Raw genomic sequence first — 27995 nt, 5'->3', positions numbered from 1 at the left:
AGTTTAGACTGCATGCGGCTGCCATGGAACCACACTCTCTGCATCCTCTCAGGAGAGAGGCAGTGGCAGAATCTGAAGGGCAGAAAGATGAAGCCAGGGCTGCAAGCTTGGAGAGGGGTTTAGACATAAAGACAACTTTTTTATTAAATAATCAGACAGGAGCATGAACTGTTTTCATCTTTGTGAACTGAGTCCACAGCGAAGTCCCTTCCCCAGCACCTAACAACTAGATTCTTAACACTGTTTCCTCACGCAGGAGATGATAAATGTTTTCAGTCACGATGAAAGAAGTGTATATTGCAGCCATCAGTCTTAAGCTAGTTAAAAAAAAAAAATCACAGTGATGTAGTTCAGACAAACATTTAATGAGGAAAAAGTAAGACACTACTTAATAAAGGTATATACATTTCATTTCTGGGCTAGCTGTCTATACAAGTTTAACGTCATAAGCATAACTTCAGGATCTCCACTTTTTATGTCAAGAGCTTGCAGGAAACAGTTCAATGCCTCCTGTAGTTTTCCATCATCCTTAAGTTTCTTCCCACTGTCTACCAACGTATTGTAATCACCTACGGCAGGAGAGGAACTCTGGCCAACCTCTTTTTCGGAGATGCTTTCCTGGGTGAAGTAGTCTATCTGCTCACCTGACTGAAGCTCAGCATCACCAGTGGATTCCTCCTGAGATGACTCAGTCTCATCTGCTCCAGACGGCTCAGAGGACATACTGTCTAGATGGAAGGATTCTTCAGCTGTGTCAAGCGTTTCTCCAGCAGGTTCTTCTTCAGGCTTGGCAGATTCCTCACTACACTCTTCAGCTTCCTCCACAAGGTCGTCTTGCTCCTCATCACTGTCATCATCATCATCTTCATGAGTGGTTCCCATGATTTCTACAATATCCTCAACCTCATCTACCACCTTGTTGATCAGAGATCGCCTGGAAGCAGTAGACCTGTTACCACTGTTAGTTAGTTGGGGAGAAAAGATGGCTTTTGCTAGACTTCTGTCACATTTAGGAGTGGATGCGCTAATTCCTTCCAGAAATTGATGCAGAGGGCTGTCCAAGGCAGAGGGCCTTTTTTCAGACTGGTTTTCCTCCAAGATAATAATGGAATTGTCTTCATCCTCACTGTCTGAAACAATTCTTCTTAAGTGTTTCTTTCTACCAGAAACAAAGGTACCAATGCTTTCCTCTGATGCTTCACTCCCATGCAGGGAGTTATTTGGCTCTTCTTCAGCTGTGTGACAGGGTGTTCCGCAGTTACCGTTCTCACTTAGCCGAGTTTTTGTTGGAGATTTTTTGGTTGGAGATTCATAAAAACTTTCTGCTTTTAGTTGGAAGCCCTCCTTTTCTGGGTGCTCCAGTGATCTTTCCTTATTTGAGGCATCTTGCCATCTGTCTTCAGACTCTTCCAAGACCAGATTGAAGTCAACTTGATCCTGGAGAGAAGACACAGACATATCCTCCAAGCTGGTTTCCAGCACATGAGACTTCTGGAGCCCAGCATGGATTTCTGGTGTAACATTTGATAAACTTGGCTCTGCAGCAGCCAAAGCTAGCTCAGGAACGTCATTCTTATCTGTCCCCAAGGCAGCATGTGGGTCAAGTACCTGATCTGACATTTCTGCATCTCCGAACCTTCTGGGATCATCAGCCATACCAGACTCATTAGAGGAATGCTGAGGATGCCCAGACAGGCTGTTCCCTGCCTCAGTCAAGCTAACCGAATTTACATGGGAACACTGTTTCTGTTCAAGACTCTGACGCTCTTTATCAGGTGGATGAAGTCCAGGTGATAATGGTATAATGCTGGAGTCAAGATTTTGCTCAGATTCTTGTACGTTGGATTGTTTCACTGTCTTGCTGGTATTAAGCAGCTCTGTATCCATACTAGGCACATCTTGTGCCAGTTTCTCTTCATCCGAGTCATCAATAGTCAGACTTGTTATTTTGGAGCTGACATTCAGAACCTCGACCTCCTTGTCCTCTGTAAGATCAAGAACTTCATCATTTTCATGTTTATCAGCTACTGGTGGTGAAACAAAGTGATTTATATTGTTCAGCCCTGGAGACAACTTCTTTGGCTCGGAAACCAATTCTGGTGGTCTTTGCCACATCTCTTCACAAGCATTTCTGATCCCCTCCATCCTCTGGTCTCTAAGCTGAGACTCTAACTGAACTAGCTCGTGGGCTTTCTGTACCCTCCGTTGAATGTACTGATAGGCTTCTTCACTCTCAACCTGCTCCTCATGAGCCATTTCCCTCGTATATATCAAGTCATGATCAGAAATGCCAAACATTTCCAGAGAGTGCAAATAAGCAATATGTTCATCCAGCTGCAGGTCAGTCTTTCTTTGTGTGGCGTGCAAAGACTGCAGCTGGATCTGAGTTGCAGATGTTCGAGTATCTTCTAATGTGAAAAGCTCCCTTAGTTCCTGTTTGGAGAAATATCTAAATGGGTTCTTTTTGTCACCGGTAGTCTGTCTTATTAACGAATCCTTAAATACTTGTCGCCTGTATATTTTCTCTTCCACTGTACCGCAGGTAATCAGTCTATAAATTATGACATTCTCTTTTTGCCCGATCCTATAAGCCCTGTCTACAGCCTGAGCATCTGTAGCTGGGTTCCAGCTGGGATCAAAGATCACCACTCGACTGGCTGCTGTTAAGGTTATACCAACACCACCAACTTGCGTAGTGAGCAGGAAGACGGAGTAGTCCTTGTTACTCTGAAAGGCATTAATGCGCTTCTCCCGCTCTGTTAGGTGGGTTACCGTTCCGTCAATACGCATGATCTTGAATTGTCTGCGAGACAAGACATGCTCTATGATATCCAGCATCTTCCTCGACTGCGAGAACACCAGGGTTTGGTGTCCCTCCTCTCGCAGTCTTTCTAGAAGTCCTACAAGGAACAGGATTTTCCCAGACTCCTGAATTAGAGTCTCATCAGAGATATGATCTATTTTATTGGTGCCTGAAAGCATACCTGCTTCACTCCCGTGATCCGCCTCGGAGTACTCCTGTTCTTCCAAGCCCAGCTGGATACATGCTCTTGCGGACAGAAGCCTGGGGTGGTCACACAGCTTCTTCAAGACAGTCAGCTCAGCCAAAGGGGATCGGGTTGTCATCAGCACTTCTTTCACATGATCCAGAGAGAGAAAGTTCCTGTAGATTTCTTCCTGCACTGGTGCCAAGTACACCCACACAACAAAGTCATTTTTCCTAGTGAGAGATGGCATGACAGGAGCACTGTTCTCACGTGGATCCTCAGGAAGAGGAGCGTCTGGTTTGTCAGCGTGATTGTTTTTGATATCTTGTTTGGTTCTTCTGAGGAAATATGGCTTTATAATTGTCATTAGATTCTCAGATATCTTTAGCCCCAGTGCTTTCTCGCCTGGAGTTGCATCCTTCTCCCTTGCCCTAGTAATAGGATTCTCATATTCCATTCTAAAAGTTTTGGCTGTTCCCAAGAGAGCGCCTTGGCATGCAAAGTCAAATAGGGACCACATTTCCCGCAGGTTGTTCTGCACTGGGGTGCCCGTGAGGAGGAGGCGATGCTTTGCAGGAATCGCATAGACACACTTGGTCGTTTTGTTAGACGGGCACTTGATTTTATGCGCTTCATCGAGAATGATGTAGTCCCAGACAAACTCCTGCTCATGGCTGCTGGCAAGCTGCTTCCAGTTGTTAATGAGCATCTGGTAGCTCGTGATGATGATGCCGTTCTTCCTCTGGACCCTGTCCAGGTTCCTGGTGCGCTCCATCTTGCTGGCGCCGTAGAACTCCTTGACGCGCAGGCCGGGGGTCCAGCGAGCAAACTCCGCCAGCCAGCTGCTGACCAGGGTGGTGGGCATGATGAGCAGGACGTGCCGGATGAGCTCGGCGTCGAACATGCCCGAGAGAAAGGCGATGACCTGGACGGTCTTACCCAGGCCCATGTCATCTGCCAGAATGCCGCCGGGCCTGCCCTCCCGGTGCAGGCGGTACAGGAAGGCAACGCCTTCCCGCTGGTGCTGGAAGAGCTTCCCGTGCATCTCCCCGTAGATCAGCAGGCCGCTGCCGCACACGTCCACGAAGCCTTCCTCTTCCTCCTCCTCCGCCGCCGCCGCCGCGGCCAGCGCCTCCTCCACCCGCTGCATGCGGCCCCGCAGCTTCTCGCTGGGGCGGATGGCGGCCGCCAGCCGGAACAGCCGCAGCGCCTCCTCCAGCTCCCCGCCGCCCGCCGCCGCCTTCGCGCCGCTCACCAGCCTGCAAGAGCCACCGTGAGCACCGACCACGCCGGGGCTGCCTCCCCCCGGCCCGGCCCGCACCGCCACCCCCGGGGCCTCCGCCACCCCACTCCGCCCTCGGGCCCACCGATCCCCCCCTCCCCGGCCCGGCCCCGCCGCTCACCGCCGGTACCGCTGCTCCTCCTCCTCCGGGGCCGCCATGGCGCCCGCGCTGCCGCTGCCGCCCTGCGCTTCAAACACCAGCCTTCCCGTCCTGCCCCGCGCTACCCCGGGGACATGCAAATAACGCGGCCGACAGCCAATCAGCGCGTGGGAGGGGCGGGGCCTCGGGGCAAGTGACAGCGCGGGGCGGGGCCGCGCTGCTCCGCCCCTGCCTTTTGCCGGCAGCGAAGGGGACACAAGGGGCCAGCACCGGCCCTGCCCCCCACGCGTGGCCGGAGACGAGGCGCGGGCAGCCCGGGACGGCGGCACCCCGGGGGGAGCCTGCCCGGAGCGCGGCGGGCCCACAGCCAGGTCCGCGGTCCCCCACGCCCGCGCGAGGGCCCCGCCGGTGCACGCCCGAGTCCACGAAGCCCCGCCCCCCGGTGCAGCCCCGCCCCTTCCCCGCCCCGGGCTCGCCTCCTCCGCCACAGGCGCGCGTGGGGGCAGTCCGCCTGCCGGCAGGGGGCAGTGTGGCGGGCGGCGGGCGCCTCTCTGCGCCGCGCCGGTGATCAGCGCGAAGTCGCCGGGAGACCGAGGCGCCGCCATGGAGCCGCCCGCCGCGGCCTGGGGCCTCCTCGTATCCGCCGGGACCTGCCCGGGGCCGGGGAGGGGTGGGAGGGACCGGGCAGGCGGGGGGGCCGGTGGGGGGGAGGAGGAGGAGGGCAGTCGCGGCGGTTTCCTTAGCTGCGGCGCAGAGCGTTGCCGGCACGGAGGTGCGGGCCGGGCGGCGGGAGCCGTGCGTGCTCAGCCTGGGCCGGCGGAGCGGCCGCTACGGGTGAGTGCCGGGCCGCGGCGGGGGCTGGGGGCCGCTAGCGGCCGCGCCTCGCGGGGAGGGGCCGGGGCAGCTCGGGTCTGGGTCGCTCGTCCCGGTAGCGGGACGCGAGGGCCCGGCCCGGCTCCGGTTGCCTGCCGGGCGGAGGCGCCGGCGCCGAGGCCGGTCTGGCCGCTTGTGCCGGTGAGTCAGGCTGGTGCTGCCGCTGAGGGGGGCTCGGGGGTGCGGGCGCCTTGTGCCGGAACGGCTCGTTTCTCTTCCGCCGAGGCCGCGGGTCGCCGAGCCTGCACCGAGCTGGCCGCGGCCGCCGCCACCGCCTCGGGAAGCTGAAAAGCCGCGGGGCTGCCGTGCGGGAGGGGGCCGGGAGGCAGAGCGGGCGCGGGCGGCCGCGTCTGCCCCCGGCGTTCTCCCTCCGGCGGGGGAGGCGGAACCCTGCGAACAGGGCGGGAGAAGCTTTGGGCGCTTCCCCCCGCGCTCCCCGGCTCCGCGGGCCTTCTCCGGCAGCCGCGGCCGCTGCCACCCCGACGCCGAATCTGCCCTGCAGCAGTGAAAGCTGCGCGGCGCTTACTTTCTCACCGCACGCTCGTATGTTTGCACCCACATCCTGTACGGCTCTGGGCTTTTTTTCCCTTTCTCGTCTCCGATCCCCGTGGTACGGCAATAGCAATCAAACATTGCGTTTCTCTGTAAATACAGCTCTTGTGACTATATTAACGTTTGTCTGGGTGTGAGGAGGGACTTGTTTCTGTGTTTATATAAGCCTTTTTTTCTGTCTCCAGGATAGTTATCCATTCACAGGAGAAAGAAAACTCTGATCCGGATTATATTCCCATCAACAGCCGCTTTAAATGCGTACAAGGTACTGACTCTCCTGGAGCGGGCTCTCTTGTGCTGGCAGCAATCCACTGCTGTTCGTCGGCAAAACTGGAATTTTTGTGGCGTTTCTTGACCTGCCTCCTGAGCACCCATATAGATTGAATGCTTTCCCGTGAAAGTAAAACTCGCAGTTTATGGAATCCTGCTTCTTCCTCGTCCGAGTGGGTAGTCTATCCGTGTCAGCATACAGTTGTGAGGAACTCGGCCGGTTCAGATGGGTGGGGGGCTTCACGTCATACAGAGCCAGCACCTTCAGTGCTCGTCTGCCATGGCTGACGTTTGGTGGCTGCTGATGTCTGTCTGTCTGTCTTCTCCATAAGGGCAAGAGTTGGGAGCTTTAGTCTGATTCCTGCATGTTTAGATCAAAACTTCTGTAAGGTCTGGCAAGCTGTCAGGTCCGAAGAGCCACCCATGGAACAGGAAAGAGCTTTAGGCCTTGTCTTGGAAGAGCTTAAACAGCAGCGTGTGTCCCTGGGGCGAATGCTTGTTCAGGAATAAAAGCACCTCTTCCTGGATTAGCTTATACCCTTCTGTGTAATTCAGCGTGGTTCTGCCCATCATTTTTGCTGTGTAGACAAGCTCTGAAGTTCATTGTCAGGTTGGTCTTTCCCAAAGGAGCTACGCTGATGTGGAACCATCAGGTGTGTGAGAACTCTGAATATCAGGAGTCTCCCCTGTGGCACTTTGATTGTGGGAAATGACTGTCCAGGCTGGCCAGACGTGACCAGTCTTTCTGGTCACATTATTAATAGTGCAGCCATTATTAATAGTGCAGATGTAAATTAAAGCTGTTTGTTCCTTTGTCAGGACTCTTTTTGTGGCTAGTAGCAGGCAGCGTGCTTTTTTGAGTACTCAATTACTGCAGCATTCACTGTGAACTCTTGATCCTGTTTTTCTCTTTTCCAGAGGCAGAAGAAACTCTACTGATTGATATAGCTACAAACAGTAAGTTTTATAACTGCAGTCACGCGGCTAAAGCTCCTTTTGGGAAGCAGGCTCCCTGTTGGGCACGGACGCATGCTTATTTTACCTACCACTTCATAACCTTCCTCCATACTTTGTGTTTGTCTTTGATCACGCAGGGATTGTATTTCCTCTAACGTTGTTGTCTGTCTCTTTTAGAGAGTCAGTTGCCATGACAGACATGGTCTTAGATGCCCAGATTGAAGTACTGGCAATCGGTCAAACTTTAACTTCTTGAATCGTTTCTCAAGGCCCTGCATTGCACTCTGAACCATTCTCATCTCCCTTCCGTTTCTTTGACCTGTACCTGAGCCTAGGTTACTATCTGCCTTTTTCAGCGTTGACAACGCTCTGTCTAGTCACCAATTCTGTTTTCCCTTTCAAGAAATTTTTCTTACTACTTTTAGAGCTCTTCTCTGCGAGATCACAGTAGGGAGAAGTATTCCTAAAACCAGGAAAACACGACTGATGATACCCCAAGCGGGGGGGGCAGATCTCAGAAGCACAGGGAAACTAGCTTAGGTGCAGATTTCCATCGGAAACAGTAGCTGGAAGTTGGCTTTCGTTGATGGGCTCAAAGGATACCGAGAAAGCCTGGTCACTCTCAGGGCATAATATCTGTGAACCAGCCTTGACTGACTCTGTGAGTCTGTGTTTATGCCTGAAGCAGGCTGTAAGGTCCGGATACAAGGTGACGAGACAGCGGAGCGGCTCTTTGAAATCCCTGATGAGGAGCGTTGCTTAGGATTCCTTTCAGAGGTGCAGAGCATACAGGAAGGTAAGCAGAGCTATAGTTGTGTTTGCGAAATCCTCTGACTGCCAGCAGTTTCTGACGGGGCTGATTTTTTTTCCAGCCCACCTGAAAGCTTCTCTTCCTGAACCTAAGGACTCAGCCAGCTGGCACCAGGTGGAGAAGAACCTCCCAGGTCTATCCCAGGCCTCTTCTTCGGGTACTGAACGGACTGTCGCCTTTGTATGCTCTGTGGTCTGCAATGGGGCGCTCGGGGATGGGGAGCTGTGTCTGACCCTGCACTCAGCAGTCTGGCCTCTGCCCCATTTCCTCACTTCTCGTCACCCTGCACAAAGTAAAACATCTCGGTCCTTGGGTTCTGTTGCCCTGGACCGTTCATTCGTTCTTGAGAGCTGTCGTCTGCCTAGTGCCTTGCTTTGTGTATGTTAAGCTCCCTCCTGCCTTGACTCTACCCCTTTCTCTCGTTCCCTGTGTCGTCAGAGTTGATACATTGCTATCATTTGCTTTTTCACTTTCTGTGGAGTTATATTTTTTCCTTCTTGATCTGAGCTGTTTTAAATTGTTTCTCAGGGCATTGTGCTTGTTTTTTTCATTATAGGAGCTCTGGGGTTTGAGGATGACTTCAACTCTCTAAGCCTAGAAGAGAAAAGAAACATGCAAAACCACCAAACGGGATCTCGCCGGGAACCCCCACCTCCTCCTGTGCCTCAAAGCAGGCAGTAAGTAACGTGGTGAATCTGTTCCCTTTTTTCTTTCTCTTCCTGGACAGCAGACCCAGTTTTAATTCTACTCTTGGTTCCTTCCTAGATTTCACCGAGAGAGAGAAGGTACATCAAGAGACCAGCCAAAAGTAACCAACACCATGCGCAAAATGTTTTTACCCAGCACCCAGTCGGGACAAAGAGAAGGCCTCATCAAACACGTGCTTGCCAAGAGAGAGAAGGCATACGTCAACCTTCACAACTTCAGGTTAGAGCTGTGACTGCGGAACAGTGTGCGTAGAGACAAAGCTGTTTAATCTCTTCTGCGAACTCAAATCTAGCCCAGGTTTGAAATCTGAGGAGTGCTGATGTGTGGCCAGCTTGGGTGGCTCAGCGAGCATCGGTGCAGACTGAAAGTCGATAAGTGCCTGCGGTGCAGCTTCTCCGTTTGCGTCTTTCCCCTATATGTGTGTCAGATCTCTTGACCCTCAAGTAAGACTGAAGCAGTTGGGCAGAAAGAGGATAAAGGCAGCTGTCCTACCGCACTGTCTTAGTGTTGCCCCACATGACCTGATGTTAAAAGAGCCAGATGTTCGCTGGCCCCAGTGAAATGTCTTTAATTTCGTAGCATTCTGCAAAATCCCCGAGATGAGTGTTGCTGAAAATGAGCCAAGCCTAGAAGAATTTTCATTTACCCCATAGCTGGCACGGCCCTGCACGTGGACAGCTCACGTGTTGTGCCTGCTCCCAGCCTGAATACTGCTGTGCATGCGCTGGAGAGGCTGGGCTGGTGCGGTTGTTACTGTGTTTTCTAACAGTTCAGCTGCTTTTGTGTTGTAGATTTTTTGTGGGAACGTGGAATGTGAACGGGCAATCTCCAGACAGCGGCTTGGAACCCTGGCTGGTGTGCGACACAGAGCCTCCAGACTTCTATTGCATCGGGTGAATAGCAATGACCTTGTATTTACTTACGGTGCTGGGTTTCTTGTTGCTCTTGCTTGGATACTGCTGGGCTGTATTTGTTTTAAGTTCCTGTCATGTTCTCTGAGGTTCCACAAAGCTGAGCTGGGTCTCAGAAGAGCGGAGGGGAAGGAGCCATTTGGAAGAGGCAGAGTATCAGGTTAACGAGGCTGGCATGACATAACAAAATAGATTTTCCTTGAGGCACCCACAGAGCTCTCCGGCTGTCCTCCGCCTGAAGTAATACTTCTCAGAGAGATGGTTGCTGGGGTGTATTGCAATAGGGTCTCAGAGGCACGGTGGTGAAATTCTGCTGCTTTATTTAGCAAGTGGGAATAAGGAGCTTCTCTTCCAAGAAGAGCTGTTGCTAGAGGTTTCATGTTGGACCTTCCTGTAGAAAGAGGGTGATCTGCAGGAGAGGTGGGATGTGCTATGTTGGCTTGGTTTTTTAGGTTTCAGGAGCTGGACCTCAGCACGGAGGCTTTTTTCTACTTTGATTCTGCAAAGGAGCAAGAATGGCTGGCTGCTGTGGAGAAGTCCCTGCACCCTCAGGCTAAGTATAAGAAAGTGAGTTCTGTTCGGTGTTGTGGGGTCTTGTCATAGAGTTGGCATGACTGGGGGGAAAAGAGAAATGGGCTTCCCCTTTCCTCACCTGCCCCAAGGAGCGGTGACTGGAGAAACCAAGGATGTATACTTGGCATGTGCGTACCTGTGCATGTGTCAAGTATGCCTAACTAAATCTGGAGAGTCTATTTCTGCCCCACAGTTGTAGCGGGATATTGTACTTTGAAGTATAAATTTATAAAGATAGGGATCAAAATAACTTTATAAAATATGAGGTAGGTGTCAGGGAAGTAGTATGCTCAATAAAATCATAGCAGCGGGTTCAAATTCTTTATCTGTGTTACCCTCTCACCCTTGTATTATAGAAGCAAGGTGTGTCTTGAGCCGGTAAATTAAATTAGTAGCTTTTCCTTGAAGGAATGGGATAATCTATGAGGCAAAATCTTCCAGAGGCTGCTGCCTTGGGACAGAATTGCTTCAGTTGTGATAGCAGAACTTTATTCTGGCTGGTTTAGAGCAAGCCGTTGTTTTTTATCACTGCTGTAGCAAAACTTTCTGCTGTAGATACCAGCCCTAAATACATTAACTAGTTTCCCCTTCCTCCTTAGCCCATGTGTTTGCTGTCACACCCCTGTCCTGCTTGCTTTGAGTTGAGCTCAGTGGCATGTTACAGGTAATCACAGCAGAAAATCAGAGCACCTTGTTGAACTGAGATTCATCGAGACGGAGCCAGGGGTCATGACCTGAACTGCGGAGAGGCTCATGTTTCTGTCCCTTTGCTTTACCTGAGTTTTAGGTGAATTCCTCCCACCTTCATGAAAGGGAGAGAACAGGGCATGGCCGCAGGCAGGGGGAAGTGACTGAAACCGTAGATAAGACTTGCGGTTGCATGCAACTTCCACTCCTGCACAGTGGACTGAGTACTTGGGCTCTTCCAGTTGAATTCTCTGATTTCAGCTTCTTCCCTCGCTACGTAGACTTAATCCCAACTCATCTTAATGTTTTTATGCCTCTAAAGTGAGTGTGCAGACTGTGCTCAACAAGATTAGGCCTTGTCGCTGGCTTTCAAAGTTGTGACCCCACCGTTTTGAAGGTACAGGGAGGTCATGGACTGGGATGTGCCTTGGCTTAGCATGTGTAAAAGAATCAGCGGCAGACCCGAGATCCCTGCGGGGACAGTGCATGTCAGCACTGTGTTAACACCTGTGGGTTGAGCTCTGCAGCAGAGGAGAACCTCTTAGCTCCAGAAAGAGACTCTTTGCACTAGAGGACAAGTGTTTTCTGAAAAGCAAACAGTTGGTATAGCTCGGAGGTGGCTGCCTCTTGATACCCCATGTGTCAGGCACGTTTGCCTCGGGAAATAGGAACTTTTCTGTCCATTCCCCTCTGGTGCGTGTCACTGGCTCCGCTGTAGTTCTGACTAAGCAAAGGTGAGCACCGACTCCCAGCTGGACCTGCAGCCCTGGGAGACAGCCGTAGCCAGCAGCTCTCTGCGACATGCCTGACTAGAGCACTTGGCATCTTCCTCTGGTTGTTTTGCTGACTAGAGCACAGCTTAGCCTAAAAGGCTGAGACTTCACAAGCAGATCTGCTACGTGTTTATTAAATTTCTGTTACCTCACAAGACAGCCCTGTTTGTAGGGAAGCACCAGAGTGGGGAATGTAGCGAGCTCAGCATAGCTGATGGCTACTGGGGGATGACAGATTGTCCTCCAGAAGCTTGCTTTGGGAGAGGAGGTCCTTTGGGTGGTGTTGCAAGCAGGGATTGAGTACAAAACATGATGAGGGACGGGGAGAGCCAGAGAAGCAGGACACCAGGTGGATCAGGCAAATCGGAACTGCACTTCCGCTGCCTTTCTGGGAACTCAGGATCACTTTTATTTTTGCAGGTGCAGATGGTCCGTCTAGTTGGGATGATGTTGCTCTTATTTGCTAAGAAGGATCAGCTGAGCAATATCAGAGAGATCATGACGGAGTCTGTGGGCACGGGAATCATGGGAAAGATGGTGAGTCACCTAGGCCAATTTGTTGCTTCCGTGTATCCATGCAAGAAACGGCACAGTCTGGTTCTGTTCACCTGTCCGTGCCATCCCCGTCTCCTCCCTGGTGCCTCATCTGCGGCCTTCTCTAACGACCGCTGATACCTGCTCTCCCCAGGGCAACAAGGGCGGTGTGGCGGTGAGGTTCGTGTTCCACAACACGACCTTCTGCATTGTCAATTCTCACCTCGCTGCTCACGTGGAGGACTTCGAGCGGCGAAATCAGGATTATAAGGATATCTGTGCTCGGATGAGTTTTGTAACCCCTGATGATAGCCTACCTCAGCTCAACATCATGAAACACGAGTAAGTTTATTTTGCTGTTTTCCCTTTTGAAGTAGTGTTGGATAATCCAAATCAAGTCAGAATCACAGCAACAGGAGATTTTGTGCAGATAACTTTTCTGGCTTAATAATATAACTGAAAATGCCAAGGCCTCTGGTGTGCTAGAGCTCCTGCAGTCAAAATACGTGGTCACCTTCTCACTGCGGTGACTTGTGCAGCCTGTCTCTAACGGCCCTTTCGTTGCATGTCGTGTATAATACTTCCATTTCAGCAGGCACCGTTCCTGAGTCAATGGCTGAATGTTACGGGGCTGGAAGAAACTGAGGGGGTTTTTGTGATGGGAAATGTGAGTTTGAGTAGGGGACGAAAAGGGATAGCAGGATAGGCAGAGGCTATGCTGTTTAGGCTTTTTTGAGTAACAAGTGCTTACGATTGCTGTTTCAGTTTCTTTTTAAATGAGTTGTATGATACGCAGGCAATACTTGATTTTCTTTTTTTAACTATTATTATTTTTAATGAGGTGACACTGGTGCTGAATATTCCAACTCAAACTCAAACATGTGTACAACAAAGCATGTAAATTAAGTTTTCTTAAACCTGATACAAATGATTAATACTTCTGTAGTTAATATTTAAACCATTTAAAAACTGAAAATAAAATGTAGAGTGGATTAGTACAGAAAGAACTTCAAATATTAGAGTATCCTTGGTAATCCATTAATGGAAGTTTTGAGGTTTGGCTATAAACAGGAGGAGGTTTGATACTAGAGAGGGGTTTAGATTTTAATCTTTAAATTAAACCTTTATGGAGTAAAGAGTGAATGCCACAAGCGTTTCTTTAGCTGCTGGTAATGAGAAGGTTGTAGGTCTGTTTGAAAGCCCAGAGAGGAGCAGAGTAAGAGCAGGTGCTGATGAGGTGTGGCTGATGGGTGAGACAGGACAACAACGTTCTGGAGGTCATAAACTCAACAGGGACCTAACTCTGCTTTTGCCAATTTTGCATCAGTCAGTCTTTGCTAGGTAGATGATACAGTAGCGGCCTGATCTGGCTGAAAGAAAGGCAGTGGAAAACGCACTGGTAAGACCATGGTATCACAGGAGGTATGAGCGTGCAGATACACGCGCATCAGCCTGCCAAACTGGTTGACAAGCAGGCTCTGCTTAACGAGCTCTGCCGTTTCCCTCTCCGTTGCCCTCTTCTGTACACAAGAAGAGCTGGAATGGATTAGATGGATTTTGTGCAGCTTGAGAGGTTATGCAGCTTGGTGAGATACACTGGTTTCACCTCATTAAAGAGTTGGTAGTGTTCTCAGGTTTTTTTCAGACTGAGGCAAACTCAAGTATCTCCCATTAAGCTGTCTTCATTCCTATGTGGGATTCCAAAGGAGATGGACTTAGGACTGTAGTACCTGCTGCCACTAGAAATTTCTGCTGTTAGACTCAGTCTTTCATGTCTCCTTTTGTCTTCCATGTGTCTCAACCTTAATCACCAGCAACCAACCATCTATTCTCCTGCGCCCCTTCTTCCCCGTGTGGCCTGCGATACTAACCACTGCCTCTTCTTTTCCATGTTTGTCTTTGTTTTCAGTGTTGTCATCTGGCTAGGAGACTTGAACTACAGGCTCTGTCTCCCTGATGCCAGTGAGGTGAAAAGTCTTATCAGTAAGAATGAGCTTCAGAAATTGCTGACGTACGACCAGGTCAGTGAACTCCGCTTACGTTTGCTCCGTACTTGTGAGGTCATCTTGGTTTAAGATGTGCCTATGCTTGAGAGGAGCTGGCAGACACTCTGCGATAAGTGTCTATAGACATAGACGCCTAGACAGAGCTCCGGGTGTCCTGGTGACATCAACCCCCTAAACAAAAATAGATTGTACGTGATACCGGGGTTAATTGGATGACTCGGGCAGTCACGGTAGAAGTGTCTTTGCATCTCATTGGAGGAGTTCTCTCTTACAGACAAACTACAAGCTAGAACACAGGAGTTTGTAACAGCAACAAAGGCTGCTGTAATCAGTGTTCTGGAAGAGGTATTGATTTAGAGACCAGCGCTTGTAGCCAAGGCTCTCTGCTCAGCCAGTTTGACCTAAATTCTGTGCTGTGGTCTTCCCCGCTCAGCATTTCCTTGCAGCACACTGAAAACCGAGACAGCACCAGATGTGCCTTTTAAGATGAAGGATTGTACCTGTGAAACACGAACAGAAATAGTGTAATATCATCTCTGACACACAATTTAACAGTAAATCTGATTGATTCTGTTCTGTAGCTCATTTTCACTGTACTGCGGAGCTTCATGCAGAAAACAACTATAGCTTAGATTTTTGTGAAGAAAACTACTACGAAATTTTTCGGAAGAGTAAATGAGAAAAAGAAAGTAGTGTCAGGTTGTCAACCAAGCACGCTCCTGGAGGCTTTTGCTCAAATGATTGGCAGTGAAGAATTAATGATATTGATGCTTAAGCCTGAAAACTGATGAAGGCATTTAGCACAAGTGGAGCAATTAGTGTTTCCCTTAACTATTGTTTTATGCTGTCTGCATGGTCTGGTAAGCAGCGTTGTGGCAATTTATATTCAGTCTGTTTAGAAAACATTCCACTGATGTATTGAATTTCTACCTTAGTTAAAGGTATAAGGTCTGAGAGGCAGTTTGGGGGATGTCTGGTGAATCCCAGGGCCACCGGTTGCAGTTGCTCTGCCTATAGATCTGCTCTCTGACACTCTGCTGGGGGGCGGGGGGGGATGTTTGGGGTGGTTTGTTGGTTTTGCCTTTTTTGAAAAAAAGTGTTCTTTTCCTACTTTAGCTGAATATTCAACGCACTCAGAAGAAAGCATTTGCAGATTTCACCGAGGGAGAGATTAAATTCATCCCCACATATAAATATGACTCTAAAACAGATCGCTGGGACTCCAGGTAAATCAGCTGCCAATGGACATATTTACCTATGACATAAAAAGCATTTTCTCACAAAACTTGATTTCCTGCTTCCTAGAGCTGGAAGTACCTCTCAGTGTTATGGTGATGGCTGGAGTGCACAGACAAGTTTGTACTCCTTTGTTTCCCCTACTTTCTGAAATAAGCAGACCCTGTATAGGTTGACCAGGCACATGCCTTAAACCTGGGTTGCTGCTGACTCCAACAGATGAAGGTGGGTAAAGCGTGGACTCGCAGGTGGCCCTGCACTGGAGGGTTTTCTCTGCTACCAGGGACAGACAAACGGTATAAAAGGGATTGAAGAGATAAGGAAATGTTGTCTCTGAGTCATCCTGTCCCCTGACTTGCACACCCACAGGGGTGGCTATGCTGCGATAGCAGCAGTGGTTCCTGCTTGCTGCTCTTTGCTTGGTGCCTCCCACAGACATTTATGCATCTGCTGCAGAAGCTTGCTCTAAATGGAGGAACTCCCAAGAAGGAGTTTCAAACCATACAGCGCTTGGATTTTACTCTGCCTGTATTTATGAATCAGCACAGTAGTTAATCTGGAGGATAACCCAGGATTCAGACTTCCTAACATAATAGTAATAGCTGAGTAGACTTTCCGTAGTGGAAACAATAAGAGATGGATCAGATTGTAATGCGCAGAAAGATCTGGCAGCAAAAGAAACTAGTGCAGCTTGGGTCACAGTACACATGGCTTCAGGCTGTGGAAACAGTCTTGTTTGAGTTTATTTTGTTCCCTGATGCTGGAAAGGACAGGAATTTTAGCTACTGTATAGGGAGAAGTGAAGAGAGCAGAAGAAATGACATAGTATTCAAGTTGAGGGAAGCAATAGGAGTTCATCCCATCCCTGCTGATGCAGTCATTGACAGTGGGGGTGGAGGGAGCTGCCTGGCTGGGAAGAGGAACAGCTTGAATGGTTTATTGGGATCGTTGGACTTCCCTGGTAACCTGTTATTCTTTGTAGTGGAAAGTGTCGTGTGCCAGCATGGTGTGATCGAATCCTTTGGAGAGGAGGGAACATAAATCAGCTCCGGTATTGCAGTCATATGGACCTGAAGACTAGTGACCACAAGCCAGTCAGCGCACTTTTCCGCATCGGGGTAACTTTTTTTATATGCTAGGGTAGGATCACAATGTTGTCATGCATTCCTTTGAGAGGTGGTTGTATAGTCAAGGCACCTCTGCTAAAGCTGTTGCAAGAGGACAGAGTAAATAAAAATAAGGTGTGTCCACTGTGTAGGTGTGCTGCTGTTTGGCAGCCGTGCAGCCTCTGCTCAGCAAACAACTCGGCAGCCGTGGTCTTCGTGTGCAATGCAGCTGAGCTGTGTAGCACTGGACGGTGTTATGCCACAGTAATGCAAGAGTTTACCCGAGCAGGCGCGGTCATGTAGTGAACAGAAAGGCATTCCCACTGACTGCTTTAATGATGCTGCTTAGCTCCTGGGGTATAACCCATGGTATCTAGTACTAGAATGGGTGAGCTACTGTTCTCTCTCCTCCGCAAGGAGACACAGCAGGAACCTGTCAATAGTTGTGCCTGCTGTTGCAATGTTGCCTCTGATGTGTTAAGAGAGTGTGTCACTGGTTCACATCTGAATTTCTTTGGTGGTGAATGGCTGGCAGCAGATTTGGGTTTCCTAGCGTACTGAATAGAGACAGTCCATGTCCATTTTTGCTACCTCCTGCTGCCTAGGTACCTCAAGTCTCCTTAAAGGAGAGCCCTTCTCCTCTTCCTCTGGAGAATCACGAGTAACGCTATGGGATGCCAATGCTGTCCCACAGAGATCACCCCCAGTAATCTCCCAGTAGTGTGATCAGTGGCCAGAAAGACCCTAGTAACATCTGTAGGGGTAAAATATGTGTAAAGTTGCATGTGCAGCTTGGAGGTGCACCCACGTGTGCAAATTCTCTTAGCCTTTCAGCTGCGCATAGCAAGTGCTTAGAGAAATATTTCACTTCTGCCGTTTACTCATGATCAAAAGAGTTCTTGTGAAGCTGGTCAGAAACTTTGCTAAGTGTTTTCTGATCTTCCACAGGTAAAGGTTGTGGATGAGCAGAAGTATCGGAAGTTGTTTGAAGACATCGTTCGTATAATGGACAGAATGGAGAATGACTTCCTTCCTTCGCTGGAGCTAAGCAGGAGAGAAGTGAGGATGAAACCTGAATCATTGTCCACTTCCCAAACACGGCAGCCTTAGAAGTGCTAGAACTACTTTTAAAGACTTTGATTCAGTAAACAGGATTATAGGAAATTGAACTTCATCCATTATCTATTGATCAGGAATTGGATTAGAAGGGACATCTTGTCTTGGCTTCTCGGCAGGCCTTCTGTTAGGAGTTCTGCATTGTATGGGCACTTCTCAGTCATGGGTTGCCACTGCAGGGTCTGGGTGCCTAGCTGTGTGTCCCATCGTGGCCACTAATGTGATTTGTGTTTTCTCTTTTCTCTGCAGTTTGAATTTGAGAATGTGAAGTTCCGTCAGCTGCAGAAGCAGAAGTTCCAGATCACCAATAACGGGCAGGTCACCTGTCACTTCTCCTTCATCCCAAAGCTCAACGATAGCCACTACTGTAAGCCATGGCTTCGGGCCGAGCCTTGTGAAGGTTACCTGGAGCCAGGTGAGCTTTACCGCAGTTTCTAGGGTGTGTACTGGTGTAGACTGTCACCCCATCTCCATTCAGTCCTTCCCATCTTTCCTGTGTCTCACCTTTCTTGCCATCATCCTTGTCTTTTGTCTTCTCAGTTTTGTGGCCTTTGTCCCTGCCACTGTTTGTTTGTCCTTGTCATCCCTTTTGGAGAGTGTCTGTGTGTTCTTGAGAGCTCCTGTCTGTTGCAGATGAGAGCATGGACATCTCCCTGGACGTGTACGTCAGTAAGGACTCAGTAACCCTTCTGAACTCTGGCGAGGATAAAATTGAGGATATTCTTGTCCTTCACTTGGACCGAGGGAAGGACTATTTCCTTACCATCAGTGGGACCTACCTGCCCAGCTGCTTTGGCACCTCCCTGGAGGCCTTATGCCGAATGAGACGACCGATCCGAGAAGTTCCAGTCACCAAACTCATTGACCTGGTGAGTAGCAGTGTTCTGGAGCAGCTCTCTTAAAAGGGAGAGAGCATATTCCCTTCTGCTTACTCCTAAAAGCAGGAGTAATGCCTTCAGCTTGGGTCAGCTGTGCAGGCTCTGAGCTGATTCACTTTTTTTAGAGCTCTTTTATTATTTCCCTTCACCACAGCCAATGGCTTTTGACAGCCTGTACTTTAGAACCTACTCAGAAATAGGGGATAAATATTGTTTGGTGGGACAAAAAAATGATCCCAGCACCTTGTGTTTTGTGTTACTGTCATGTTGGTGCTGGTGGGCTCCGCTGGGTGCCACTGGTGTGTCGTAAGAGGTGTGGTTGAAATGCTCTCCTCCAAGCTGCCTAGGCTGCTTCTGCAGTGACGAGGCCTCCAGGATCCTTTTCCTTCTGGACGCGTGTGGCATTCGCACTGCTCAGGGGAAGGAACAAGCAGGAACAGGAGGACCGAAGAAAGGACTTTGATGCTGTTAGGTGTACCGATGAGTACAGCTCAGCAAATGGCCAGTCTCACAGCCTCTCTGGCCAGTTCCTCTCACGCTGACCACAGTGAGCAAGCTCTTCCGTGGTGCAGAGATAACTGTTCCTCTCCCCAAGCTTCACCGGCCCCTAGCATCAATGTTCATCCTTCTGAAGCCACTTGTGTGCAAGTGAGGGGGTGCGATCGTGCCCTAGTCACCTTTTGTCTTTTTGGCATCTCATGGCTGTTTCTGAGATTAAGCCCTATTTTGGGGATCTTAATTCTTGTTTTCGGCCTGCGTTCATTCCTCTCTTCTGATGGCCTTTCCTGGCCTTGCTTCAGTGAGGTTTAGCAGTTCCTGAGTTTTAGTCTATTTACCCATTCTTGTTTAGCCAGGAAAGCCTTTTCTTTTTGTTCACCTGAAAGACTAGCCCAGTTCTTTTAGTCTCTCTGACATATGATACCTTTCCTCTCTTCTCATATCTTGCAGTCTCATCCTTACATGCATTTTTTTTGTCCAGCGAGCTGCTGCTTTTTCACATCTGTAGATTTGACAGCTTCCACTCCCATCCGCTTACACTTCTTTCTCTTCCCTTTAGCAGTTGCAACATGCCTCTTGCTGCCTCTCCCAGTTCCCACCTTTTGTTGTAGGTGTCTACTTTTCTCACAGGCCCAACATACAGAAAGGCCATTTTTATACCAGAATTTTGATTTTGTAACCACAAGATCAGGCTAAGCAGAATCCAGGTGGCAAGATACAGTGTTTGCCTCCTCACTTCAAGCAGCTAATCCAGGCCTCAGGCTCCTCATACTTTTCAGGATTCAACTGAAAGTCAGTCTTGTTCTAGAAATGTGTTGAACTTGGTCTGGAGCGTTTCATCAGTCTTGGTGGCTTTTCCACCTGCTTTTTCCTGCTCAGTGCTCAGCACTGACTTCTTGCTTGATAGATGGGAACTCGGGCCTAGACTTTTAGCTTCTGCCCTCACAGACACACACTACTGCTTTTCTAAGTGTACTTTGAGGCTTTTTCTGCTTCCTTTAGCTATAGGTTTCCTTCTTCTGTTATTCAGTGAAACATATAGAGGTAGAAGCAAAACAATCGGAGAAGAGCACCCTGTCCCAGTATCTGCAGCAAAGGAACAGTCTCTTGTGTCAGTGAGGTCAGTGCGACTGCAGTACTTCAACTGGAGCATGTTAAGCAAGCTCAAGGAATACACAATGTGTAACGGCCCAAAGCAAAATTTAGTCACTTGGATTATAAAGCTACTGTCATGTTAGAGCTATTTTAGGTCTGTTGGTTTTGATCATACCTGTGAGTTGAGAAATTCTTGGAGACAGGACAAGCTGAGTGCTTTCTGCAAGGGAGAGTGGTGCACGTGCTAACCGCTCTGCAGCCCCGAAGCGTTTTGGTCTAGTTATGTGTATTTAGCTGATGTGCAGGCTGTGTGCGAGGAAGGCAGTGTGTTTGCGTATGAAGAATCATTTTCCCTCCTGCACTTACGTAGCGTTAGGGCTTGTCATTCACTGCATCAAGCGTTTTTCTCAGCCTGGCTAGACTGTATCTGTTGTCTTCAGCAGAGGGAGGTCTGGAGAATGCAGGTCAGTAAGGGTCTGAGAGGCAGTTTGATGCAGGATAGCAAAGTGTAGGCGGGAGCTTGTTTGAAAATGGCTCTCCTACTTCTGGGAGAAGCTGCTGACACTTGAGCATCTCGCCTTTGGGATTTCAGTATTAGTGTCTCATTCTGTTTTTTCCTGGGATCCTACTGCGGGCTTTAAAAAGCCTCTTGAAGAATCTTTGTCAGGAGCAGGTTAGTCTCACGGAGCTAATCGTGCTGAACGCTACAGGAAGAGAGGTGAACAGCAGGGCAAGCAGTCAGGTAGGTGGCAGTGAGACTGTTGAGATGACTCACCCAGTTACGAAACGAGCCTCTCTCCTGTGCAGCGTGGCTATCTGGCATCCCAAACCTGTGACTGCGGTCCCTCCCCCTGTGCCTCGGAAGAAGGACCCGCGCCAGCTCGCGTTTGGAGCAAGCTGTTCTCTGCAAGAGGCCGGTCTGTCGTGGCTGTGTTAAAACTCAGTGAGCCTCCAAAGGAAGCAGGCACTGCAGAAGTCGCAGGGGAGCCCGAGATGCTGCTCCCTCCCAGGCATGCCCTGTGCCGTGGCGGCTGCAGCTATGTTTCCAGCTCAGCCCTTGAATGCATTTTGGTTGCTCCCACCCTGAAAGGTCAATCTGCCGAAACTCAGCTTGGGCAACCTGCTTCTATTTCCTCCTGCAAACTCCTCTAAAGAGTGTCTTACGCTGCCAGCCTGCACTGTGCTGGTAAACGGATGCTGTGTTTCGGGATCGCTTGAGGGATTGGACATGCAGCCTGGAGGGGGCTTTGGCATGCTCCTCCTTGCAGTGTGTTAATGCTATTAGGTTGAGACAGACGAGCAGCCTGGGGTTTTGAGCGCAAACACTCATTTCCCTGACTATACACAAAGCTGCTTAGGGGGCCTGTTAGCTCCACAGCTGCCACACACTCAGAAATACAGATTTAGCCTAGTGAATGTTTTATCTCTGGCCTGGTCACAAGGGAAGATGGCTGAAATAATACAGGGATATTTATTTCTGACCAGGAGGATTCAAGAAGGGGAACTTCTCCCTGACAGACAACTCTCATCTGCCTCTGGCCTGACTGTTAGCTAGATCGTGAACAGTGCTGCTGCAAGGCCCCTTTGAGGAGTTTGTAGAAATCCTGACAAGGTTGTGCATCATGTGAGCAGGATTTTTGCTAATTGGCCCGCAAATCTCTCACCCCAGGTTTAACTTTGGCCATGTCAGCAAAATGTGTGAAGGACCTGGCATTCAGTGGGTTCTTGTAATGCAAATTAGGTTTCTGCTTAATCTGAGAGTGCATTCTCTTAACGATACTTTTTCCTCTTCTCTCTTTCCCACTGCTCTCAGGGAGAAGACAGCTTCTTAGAAAAGGTAACACAATTGCTGGGGAAGTCTGCTTCTCGATGACTTGTCTGTAAAGAATGAGAATTTTCCCCTTGTTTTCTGCTGGAGGGAAGGGGAGGTGGGTCCAGAGGGAGCACTTCTTCCAGCAAAGCCTCTTAGCACAGCTGTGGGCTAGATGAGAATGTGTAGGAGCACAAAGTGACCCTGTAGCCAAGATGGGCCAGCCCAGCTGAGCTGCTTAAAGCTCACCAAATTTGCTTTGGGGAAAAAAAATACTCTCCTGGTCCTAGGAGCAATGATAGATATTTCCAGAAAACATTGGCAACCTTTGACATATCTGAATTAGCTCTAACCATGCACCTAAGATGGGGTTCCCCACAGCACCCTCTTCAGACATGTGGGGAACGGGCTGAATTAGAAAACTGAAGTCTTTTGCTCTTTCCATCTTGGTGTGTCCTTATGGGGGCTGAGGGAGGGCCTCGCATGGGAGACCGACGTTCCTCTGCCTCCTTGAGCCGCAGAGCTTGGGCTGCTGGCTCTCTTAGCCCCCGATGCCTGAGCAGGATCGCTGCTTTACTTTGCACTCGTGCTCTGCACTGGAGGCCAAGCGAGTCACATCCATCATTCCGAGAGCAAGAGGGAGATGCTGGTGTGCGTGTGGCAGCGTTGTTCCTGCTCTCCCTGCGCCGGCTCGGACGTTTGGTAACTTGTTTGAGCTGTGCAGGCTCCCTGGGCTGGGTGACTGGTCCCTCTGCAGGCTGTCAGTGCAGTGACAGGGCAAAACAGGAGAGGGAATGGATGTCCCCTCTCCAGGAGGGGATCGAACTCGGGTGCTGGACCAGCTAAAGCTTCCAGGCTCCCTCCTAGCAGCGGGGAAGGGAGGAGTTTGGTGCCTGCCTCCTGGGAACATCCTTTTGCAGAGCATCTTCCTTCCCTCGGGGAGCACACGGACGTGCCCTGCCTTCCTTGCACAGGGCAGGAGAGGGCGCTCGGTGCCTGGCCAAGGCACAAGGAACACCGAGGGCCCAGCGCCACCGCCTCCTCCTTCTCCTCCTTCTCCTCCTTCTCCTCCTTCTCCTCCTTCTCCTCCTTCTCCTCCTTCTCCTCCTTCTCCTCCTTCTCCTCCTTCTCCTCCTTCTCCTCCTTCTCCTCCTTCTCCTCCTTCTCCTCCTTCTCCTCCTCTGCTCTAAGCAGCTGGGGTCTCCTACCTTGGGGGTCTCCGCAGCTCTCCAAGTCATGCCAAGGGCAGCCTGGCCGAGTCAAGTGCTGCTCTGGCATTTGCTGCAGTGCTGCGATGTCCTGGCGTGGGGATTTTCTGTTGAAGAGCCCTTAGCTCTCAGAGGGGGTCCACAGCTCTCACCTTTTCCCTTAGAGGAAAGTTGTAACGCGCTTGCCTAACATGCTGCTTCCAAACCTTCCCTGTGTGCTTGGATGAGCGAGGCAGACGTGTAGCCGTGACCCAGCGTCTGCCAGCTGCGTAAAATCTAGTGGTGTGCGGAGCAAAGCTATACTGTGCTGTGTGGCAAGCGTGGCTATTGTCTGTGCCAGCGGGGCTCGTGCCAACCTGAGGTGTCTCTGGGTGCACCGGGGGAAGCCGAACCCAGCCCCAGCTGGCTGTGAGTGATTGTGCGTGCTGCAGAGGGACAGCGATCGCGGTTGTCACGTAAGCTGACAGCTGAAATGAAGTGCTTTGCGTTTGGCTTATGGCACTCCTCTCTGCTGGCGTCCTCGGGTTGTGTTCCTGCTTGTGCTGGTCTCTTCTGGGTGCTTCTGCTGAATGTGCTTTGGGAGAGCTGTGCATGGCGTCCTCCTTGGGAGCACACAGGAACATGAACGATCATAAAGTGAGAGTAAAACCAAGCAAAAAACCTTGATCCCGTTGAAGATTGGTGTGATGGAGATTTCTGAGCAGTTGAGCTTGTCAGCTGCTTTGCATGAGTAAGTGGGAAAATGTGACAATGGTGTCAGGGTAGTCCGTGTTCAGCAGAGGCCTCTCCTTAGGAAAATGAGGAAAGAAACCTTAGAAAACGGGACCGTTTGAGAGCCCAGAGGGCAGACGTGGTCAGAGCACACAGGAGTCAGGAAAGGCACGTCCTTGACTCTGCGTGCAGAGGAGATCGGCTGGATGAGCGGGGCGCGGCGGCTGGATTTAACCTAAAACGTGGAAGCTGATGCGGCAGAAGGACTCGTCATGCCCCGGTCCTCCGGAGTGTGGGGTGCGGGGTGGGAGCTGTGATTTGGACAGGCCACCTTGGCCAGCGAGAGACCCATCCTGTGGGAGCTGGTGTGGCCGAGGCTGTCTTCTGCAGTTTCACGGTGGACCGGGCAAGGTTGTTCTGTGGGGCAGCAGGAGGGAGCGGAGCTGGGACCTACGGAGCGATGGCTCTGTGCTGGAAAAGCAAGGAAGGGCCAGATGGGTGCTGGGTCCTGCTTCTTCCCCTCTCCAGGCTTTCTTTACCAAGGCCCTTCCAGAGGGACGGAGGTTTCCCTGAAACCTTGTGTGCTCTTTGCCACCAGGAGAAATCTGTTCTGCCGTTGGGCTCCCCGGACAGCGAGGAGGCAAGCGGGATGCCGCTGCAGGTGCCAAAGGAGATCTGGCTCTTGGTGGACCACTTGTTCAAGCATGCCTGCCACCAGGTGAGGGAGAGGGCCTCTGCCATGCCAGAAAGCTCTGGAGAGCTTGGTGACCTGATTCATCGCTAGCACCTGGAGGTCAACTCCAATTTGGTATTTATAGGGCAGGGCTTTTCCCTGTGCTTGCGGCACTGGCTGGGGGTACCAGCTTTCACCCCGCTGTTGCTATGTGCCTCGGCCTTTGTGAGGAAGGTGACTTTGTCCATCCCTGTGCTGCTTTTGGCAGGAGGACCTGTTCCAGACTCCAGGCATGCAAGAAGAGTTGGAGCAGATCATCGACTGCCTGGACACCAGTATCCCCGAGACAATCCGTATCCTTGCTGTGCCTGTGACTTTCCCAGGAGCCTGCTGGATCTCAGCTCTCCTGGGAGAGCTTACTCTCCGCAGAGCTTGTCTGCGACCGTTAGCTGGCAGGGTCCCTGCTGGGGGGTTGGCTCCCCTCTGTCCCCCCAGAGATAACCGCTCTTGAAGCTGAATGTATGCTGGCTAAAGCAGCCACAGGGCCAGAGCTCTGGAAGCTTCTGCAAGGCTGTGCCAAGCGCAAGAGCTGATGAGGGTGAACACTGGGGAGCATGATCTGGAGAAGGGGCTAACGGAGCAGAGGACTTCTGGGGGGCTGGAGGGTGGGCAAATGCAGCACAGGGTGGATGGAACAGCATTTGCCGTGGATGGGGGACAGCGGAGGAGGAGGAGGGCTTTGGTGTCAGGGAGCGGTTAGGCAGGCAGAGAACTTGCAAGACCTGCAAGGAGGAAGCAGAGACCTGCAAGGAAGCACCTGGGAAGGAGGAGAGGCAGGGAGCAGACTGGGGAGGGAGGTGGTCCCTCTGCTCTGCATGCCCCTTGATTCCCACCGGTCCAGCGGGCAGTAACCACTCTGTGGCTGAAGCACTCCTCATCTTCCTGGAGGCTCTGCCAGAGCCAGTGATCTGCTACGAGCTGTATCAGCGGTGCCTCGACTGGTCGCACAACAGCCGGCTGTGCCGACAGGTGCCGTGCTGCCCCTGTCCGCTCGCCGCAGGCTCAGGGCAGCTCCCCCGGCTGCTGTGAGCTCTGCCTTGGTCCTGGGGCTTGCCGGGTCCCGCTCTCTTCCCGTGAGCTGGTGATGGGCTTTGGGAGCAGGCACTTGGAGGTTCTTTGCTGTGGGCAGGATGACCTGGGTGCTCTGGCAGTGCTTTCCTGCCCCAGGGTCGGCACTGCAGTGTCTCCTAGCAGTCCTGGTGGCTTCCAAAGAGGCCCCAAGTGTGCCCTGTGTCACCCTGAGCACATGGGGAATAGTGGCCCCGGGGAGTGGAAGAGCCTCCACTGGTCTTGAGGGCTTGAGAGCTCAGAGCTGCAGTTCCTGTGCTTCCCTTCAGGACTATGACTGAGTGGCTCTTAAAAATATCTGGTGGGCCAGCAAGCAAGGCCAAGCATGTCCTTGGGCAGAGGAAGAAGTTTTGGGGCACGTTTTCAGTAGTGGTGTCAGGAAACCTCTTGTCCTGGTCCTCGTGCTGCTGCTGTGCCGGGGGGTGAGAGCTGGGATCCGACTGGAAACGAGCAGGAAGCATCCCCAGGGCAGCAGTAGGTTTTGCCTGGTGACACCGTTATCCTAGAGGCAGCGTTACCAGGAGCCAAAGCCCATGAGAGCCATCAGCACTAGGCTACAGCTGGTGGCTTGTTGCTTTCTTTCTGGGCCCGTGGCTCGCGCCAGTGGTCACGCAGAAGCCTCCAGGCAGCGGAAGGGGGAAGGTTGCCCGTCTGGAGTCCAGCGTGCCACAGCGTGCCCAGGCTGCAGCGATGTGAGCTCGGAGAGCTTCCCGTCTCTGTTTTCTTTCCAGGTGATTTTTCAGCTGCCTCGTTGCCATCGCAGCGTGTTTCGGTACCTGATGTTGTTCCTCCGAGAGCTGCTCAAATACTCAGAAGACAACAACGTCAGTGTCGCCATGATTGGTAAGCGTGTTGTTTCTCTGCTCCGCTCCTGCTGCCCTCACCGAAACATAACCCCTTCCCGGCACCTTTCAAGGTCTCCATTCCTGACCAATAACTTAATTTTGCCTGCCTCTGCAGCCGCCTTGTTCTCCAGCCTCCTCCTGCGCCCTCCACCCAATCTGATGGTAAAGCAGACTCAGCAGGACCGTCAGCGTGCCATCAATTTCCTCTACAGCTTCCTACTCGCCGGGGATGATGAGTGACTCCTGCCCGTGTGCCAAAGCTGAGGCCCGTGCCGCCAGCCTTGCACTGAGGCCGGGCCTCTGACAGCTCCAGAAGGGTAAAAGGCTCTAAGCTACTCCAAGTGCCGTGTTTACAGTTGGAAGGGACGTGTTCCCCTCTCCTTCCCGCTGCTGTACCCTACGCTGCAGAGGACCTGCACGCTCATTGCACTGCCATCCACGACAGGAACCTCCTGCTTTCTCCCTGGGAGCTGGGTGGACCTGTTGATACCCAAGCACTGTGCCAGCAGCCTGATCGTCCCATGACAGTGTCACCAGTTTCCCGAGTCACGCTTCTCTCTCCTTTTCGCCCCCATCTCCCTGGAGCTGTTGCGGGGAAGGGTGGAGACTGCCGGTGCTCTTGGAGGGCCGTGGCACGGCTGGCCGGTGCTCGGCCCGCGCGCTGTGCTCTGCGTGCTGGTGTGTACTGACTGTACCGGTGAGAGCCCTGCGCTCTGCCCCAGACTGGCGTTGGGCACGTGTCACCCTCTGCCACACAGCAGACCAAGCCAACCCTGATGCCCCATCACTGTGCTACGAAAGCTGGACCGTGGCTGTCCCAGGAGGGTTATCTGGACGTTTGGCCTCTTCCCTTCAGCCGCGCGTTGTCCTCTCCCCTCCCTCCTGGCGTGTAAGGCTCTGACACGCAGCTCGCTCTGTGCACTCCCAGCCCTCTGCCACTGTCACCTGGGCCTTGCTCTCCTCTCTCCCTTCCCCTGTGCCCCAGCTTCCTTCTGGGATGCAAGGGATGGGGGGTGGCTCGGAGGGGCCCAGGTCAGGTAGGGCAGGGAGCTGCGCTCGGCTTCTCCAGGGCTCTCCCTGTGCGTGGCGTGGAGCAGGACGTCCTGTTCCTCCCAGCCCTGCTGGCAGAGCCGCGGGGGTAGGAGCGGGGCTGGGTGACCGGGGTGGCGATGGATGCTGTCCTTCCCCTCCTCCCCCAGGTGCTGCCAGAGGGTACGGGCTGGGGAGAGAAGGTGAGGGGGGGAAATGAGCCAGAAATCCACCTCAAGGCCCAGAGGGGCGGCTGGACGGCGTGTGGGGGTGTTGTGCTGAGGCGGGGGCCGTAGTGCCAGGGTCACAGGCAGCTGGGGAGGGGGCAGCCCTGGGGGCTGGCGACTGATGGGTGCAAGAGGGAGGTCAGTGTCCCACTGAAACACTAAGCAGAGTCCTGCCAGCTTGGGCCAGGGGCTGCGAGGCCTTGGCTGAGGGAGGCTGTGGTCCCGGAGCCCCCACCGGTGCCTGTGCTCAGCCCACGGGTGTCCGTGTGGCTCCGTGGTCCCTGCGCACTGGCTGAGCTGCTGGGGGCTCCCCTACCTTGTGGCTCTTTTTTTTTTTTTTTTTTTCCTTTTCTTTAAAATTTTTAAATTACATAATTTATTGGGAAACTGTTCATTCCAAATAAACCTCTG

The 27995-nt window shown here is 51.6% G+C and overlaps 2 protein-coding genes across 5 annotated transcripts; one reads left to right on the top strand and one right to left on the bottom strand.

Annotated features, from left to right (window-relative positions):
* Positions 1-195: 195 nt before the first annotated feature.
* Positions 196-4974, bottom strand: ERCC6L (ERCC excision repair 6 like, spindle assembly checkpoint helicase). The gene is made up of 2 exons (XM_072877447.1): positions 4391-4974; positions 196-4246 (listed from the first exon to the last, which is right to left on the bottom strand). The coding sequence occupies exons 1-2, from the start codon at positions 4972-4974 to the stop codon at positions 409-411; spliced, it is 4422 nt and encodes a 1473-aa protein (XP_072733548.1). The 3' UTR covers positions 196-408.
* On the top strand, positions 4850-27995 carry OCRL (OCRL inositol polyphosphate-5-phosphatase). 4 transcript variants are annotated; one of them, XM_072877451.1, is made up of 24 exons: positions 4850-5005; positions 5124-5203; positions 5980-6059; positions 6983-7021; positions 7710-7817; positions 7894-7989; positions 8389-8509; positions 8598-8759; positions 9332-9433; positions 9904-10018; positions 11905-12021; positions 12173-12360; positions 13928-14039; positions 15141-15250; positions 16243-16378; positions 17315-17425; positions 17732-17897; positions 18116-18351; positions 21767-21790; positions 24281-24400; positions 24624-24708; positions 25257-25384; positions 26215-26326; positions 26444-27995. In XM_072877451.1, exons 1-24 carry the CDS (start codon positions 4973-4975, stop codon positions 26566-26568), a joined length of 2706 nt encoding a protein of 901 aa, XP_072733552.1. In that variant the 5' UTR covers positions 4850-4972; the 3' UTR covers positions 26569-27995. The 4 variants fall into 4 exon arrangements, with proteins under 4 accessions (XP_072733552.1, XP_072733555.1, XP_072733551.1 ...); XM_072877454.1 differs by having other exon boundaries at positions 7707-7817; positions 7894-7965; XM_072877450.1 differs by having other exon boundaries at positions 7707-7817.

This window comes from Ciconia boyciana, chromosome 12 (genome assembly GCF_034638445.1).
Source record: "Ciconia boyciana chromosome 12, ASM3463844v1, whole genome shotgun sequence".
In the NCBI taxonomy this organism is placed as follows: domain Eukaryota; kingdom Metazoa; phylum Chordata; class Aves; order Ciconiiformes; family Ciconiidae; genus Ciconia; species Ciconia boyciana.
Note: the sequence above shows the minus strand (reverse complement) of the source record. Positions and strands in the feature narration are given on the sequence as shown.

Excerpts from the sequence above, each read along its gene's own strand:
- ERCC6L (XM_072877447.1), bottom strand. The coding sequence starts at position 4,974 with ATGGCGGCGCCTCGGTCTCCCGGCGACTTCGCGCTGATCACCGGCGCG. Across the intron at positions 4,247-4,390 it reads GAGGAGCAGCGGTACCGGCG|GCTGGTGAGCGGCGCGAAGG; the intron begins GTGAGCGGCGGG and ends TGGCTCTTGCAG.
- OCRL (XM_072877450.1), top strand. The coding sequence starts at position 4,973 with ATGGAGCCGCCCGCCGCGGCCTGGGGCCTCCTC. Across the intron at positions 7,022-7,706 it reads GATTGATATAGCTACAAACA|CAGGCTGTAAGGTCCGGATA; the intron begins GTAAGTTTTATA and ends TTATGCCTGAAG. Across the intron at positions 17,898-18,115 it reads TGAAGGTTACCTGGAGCCAG|ATGAGAGCATGGACATCTCC; the intron begins GTGAGCTTTACC and ends TGTCTGTTGCAG.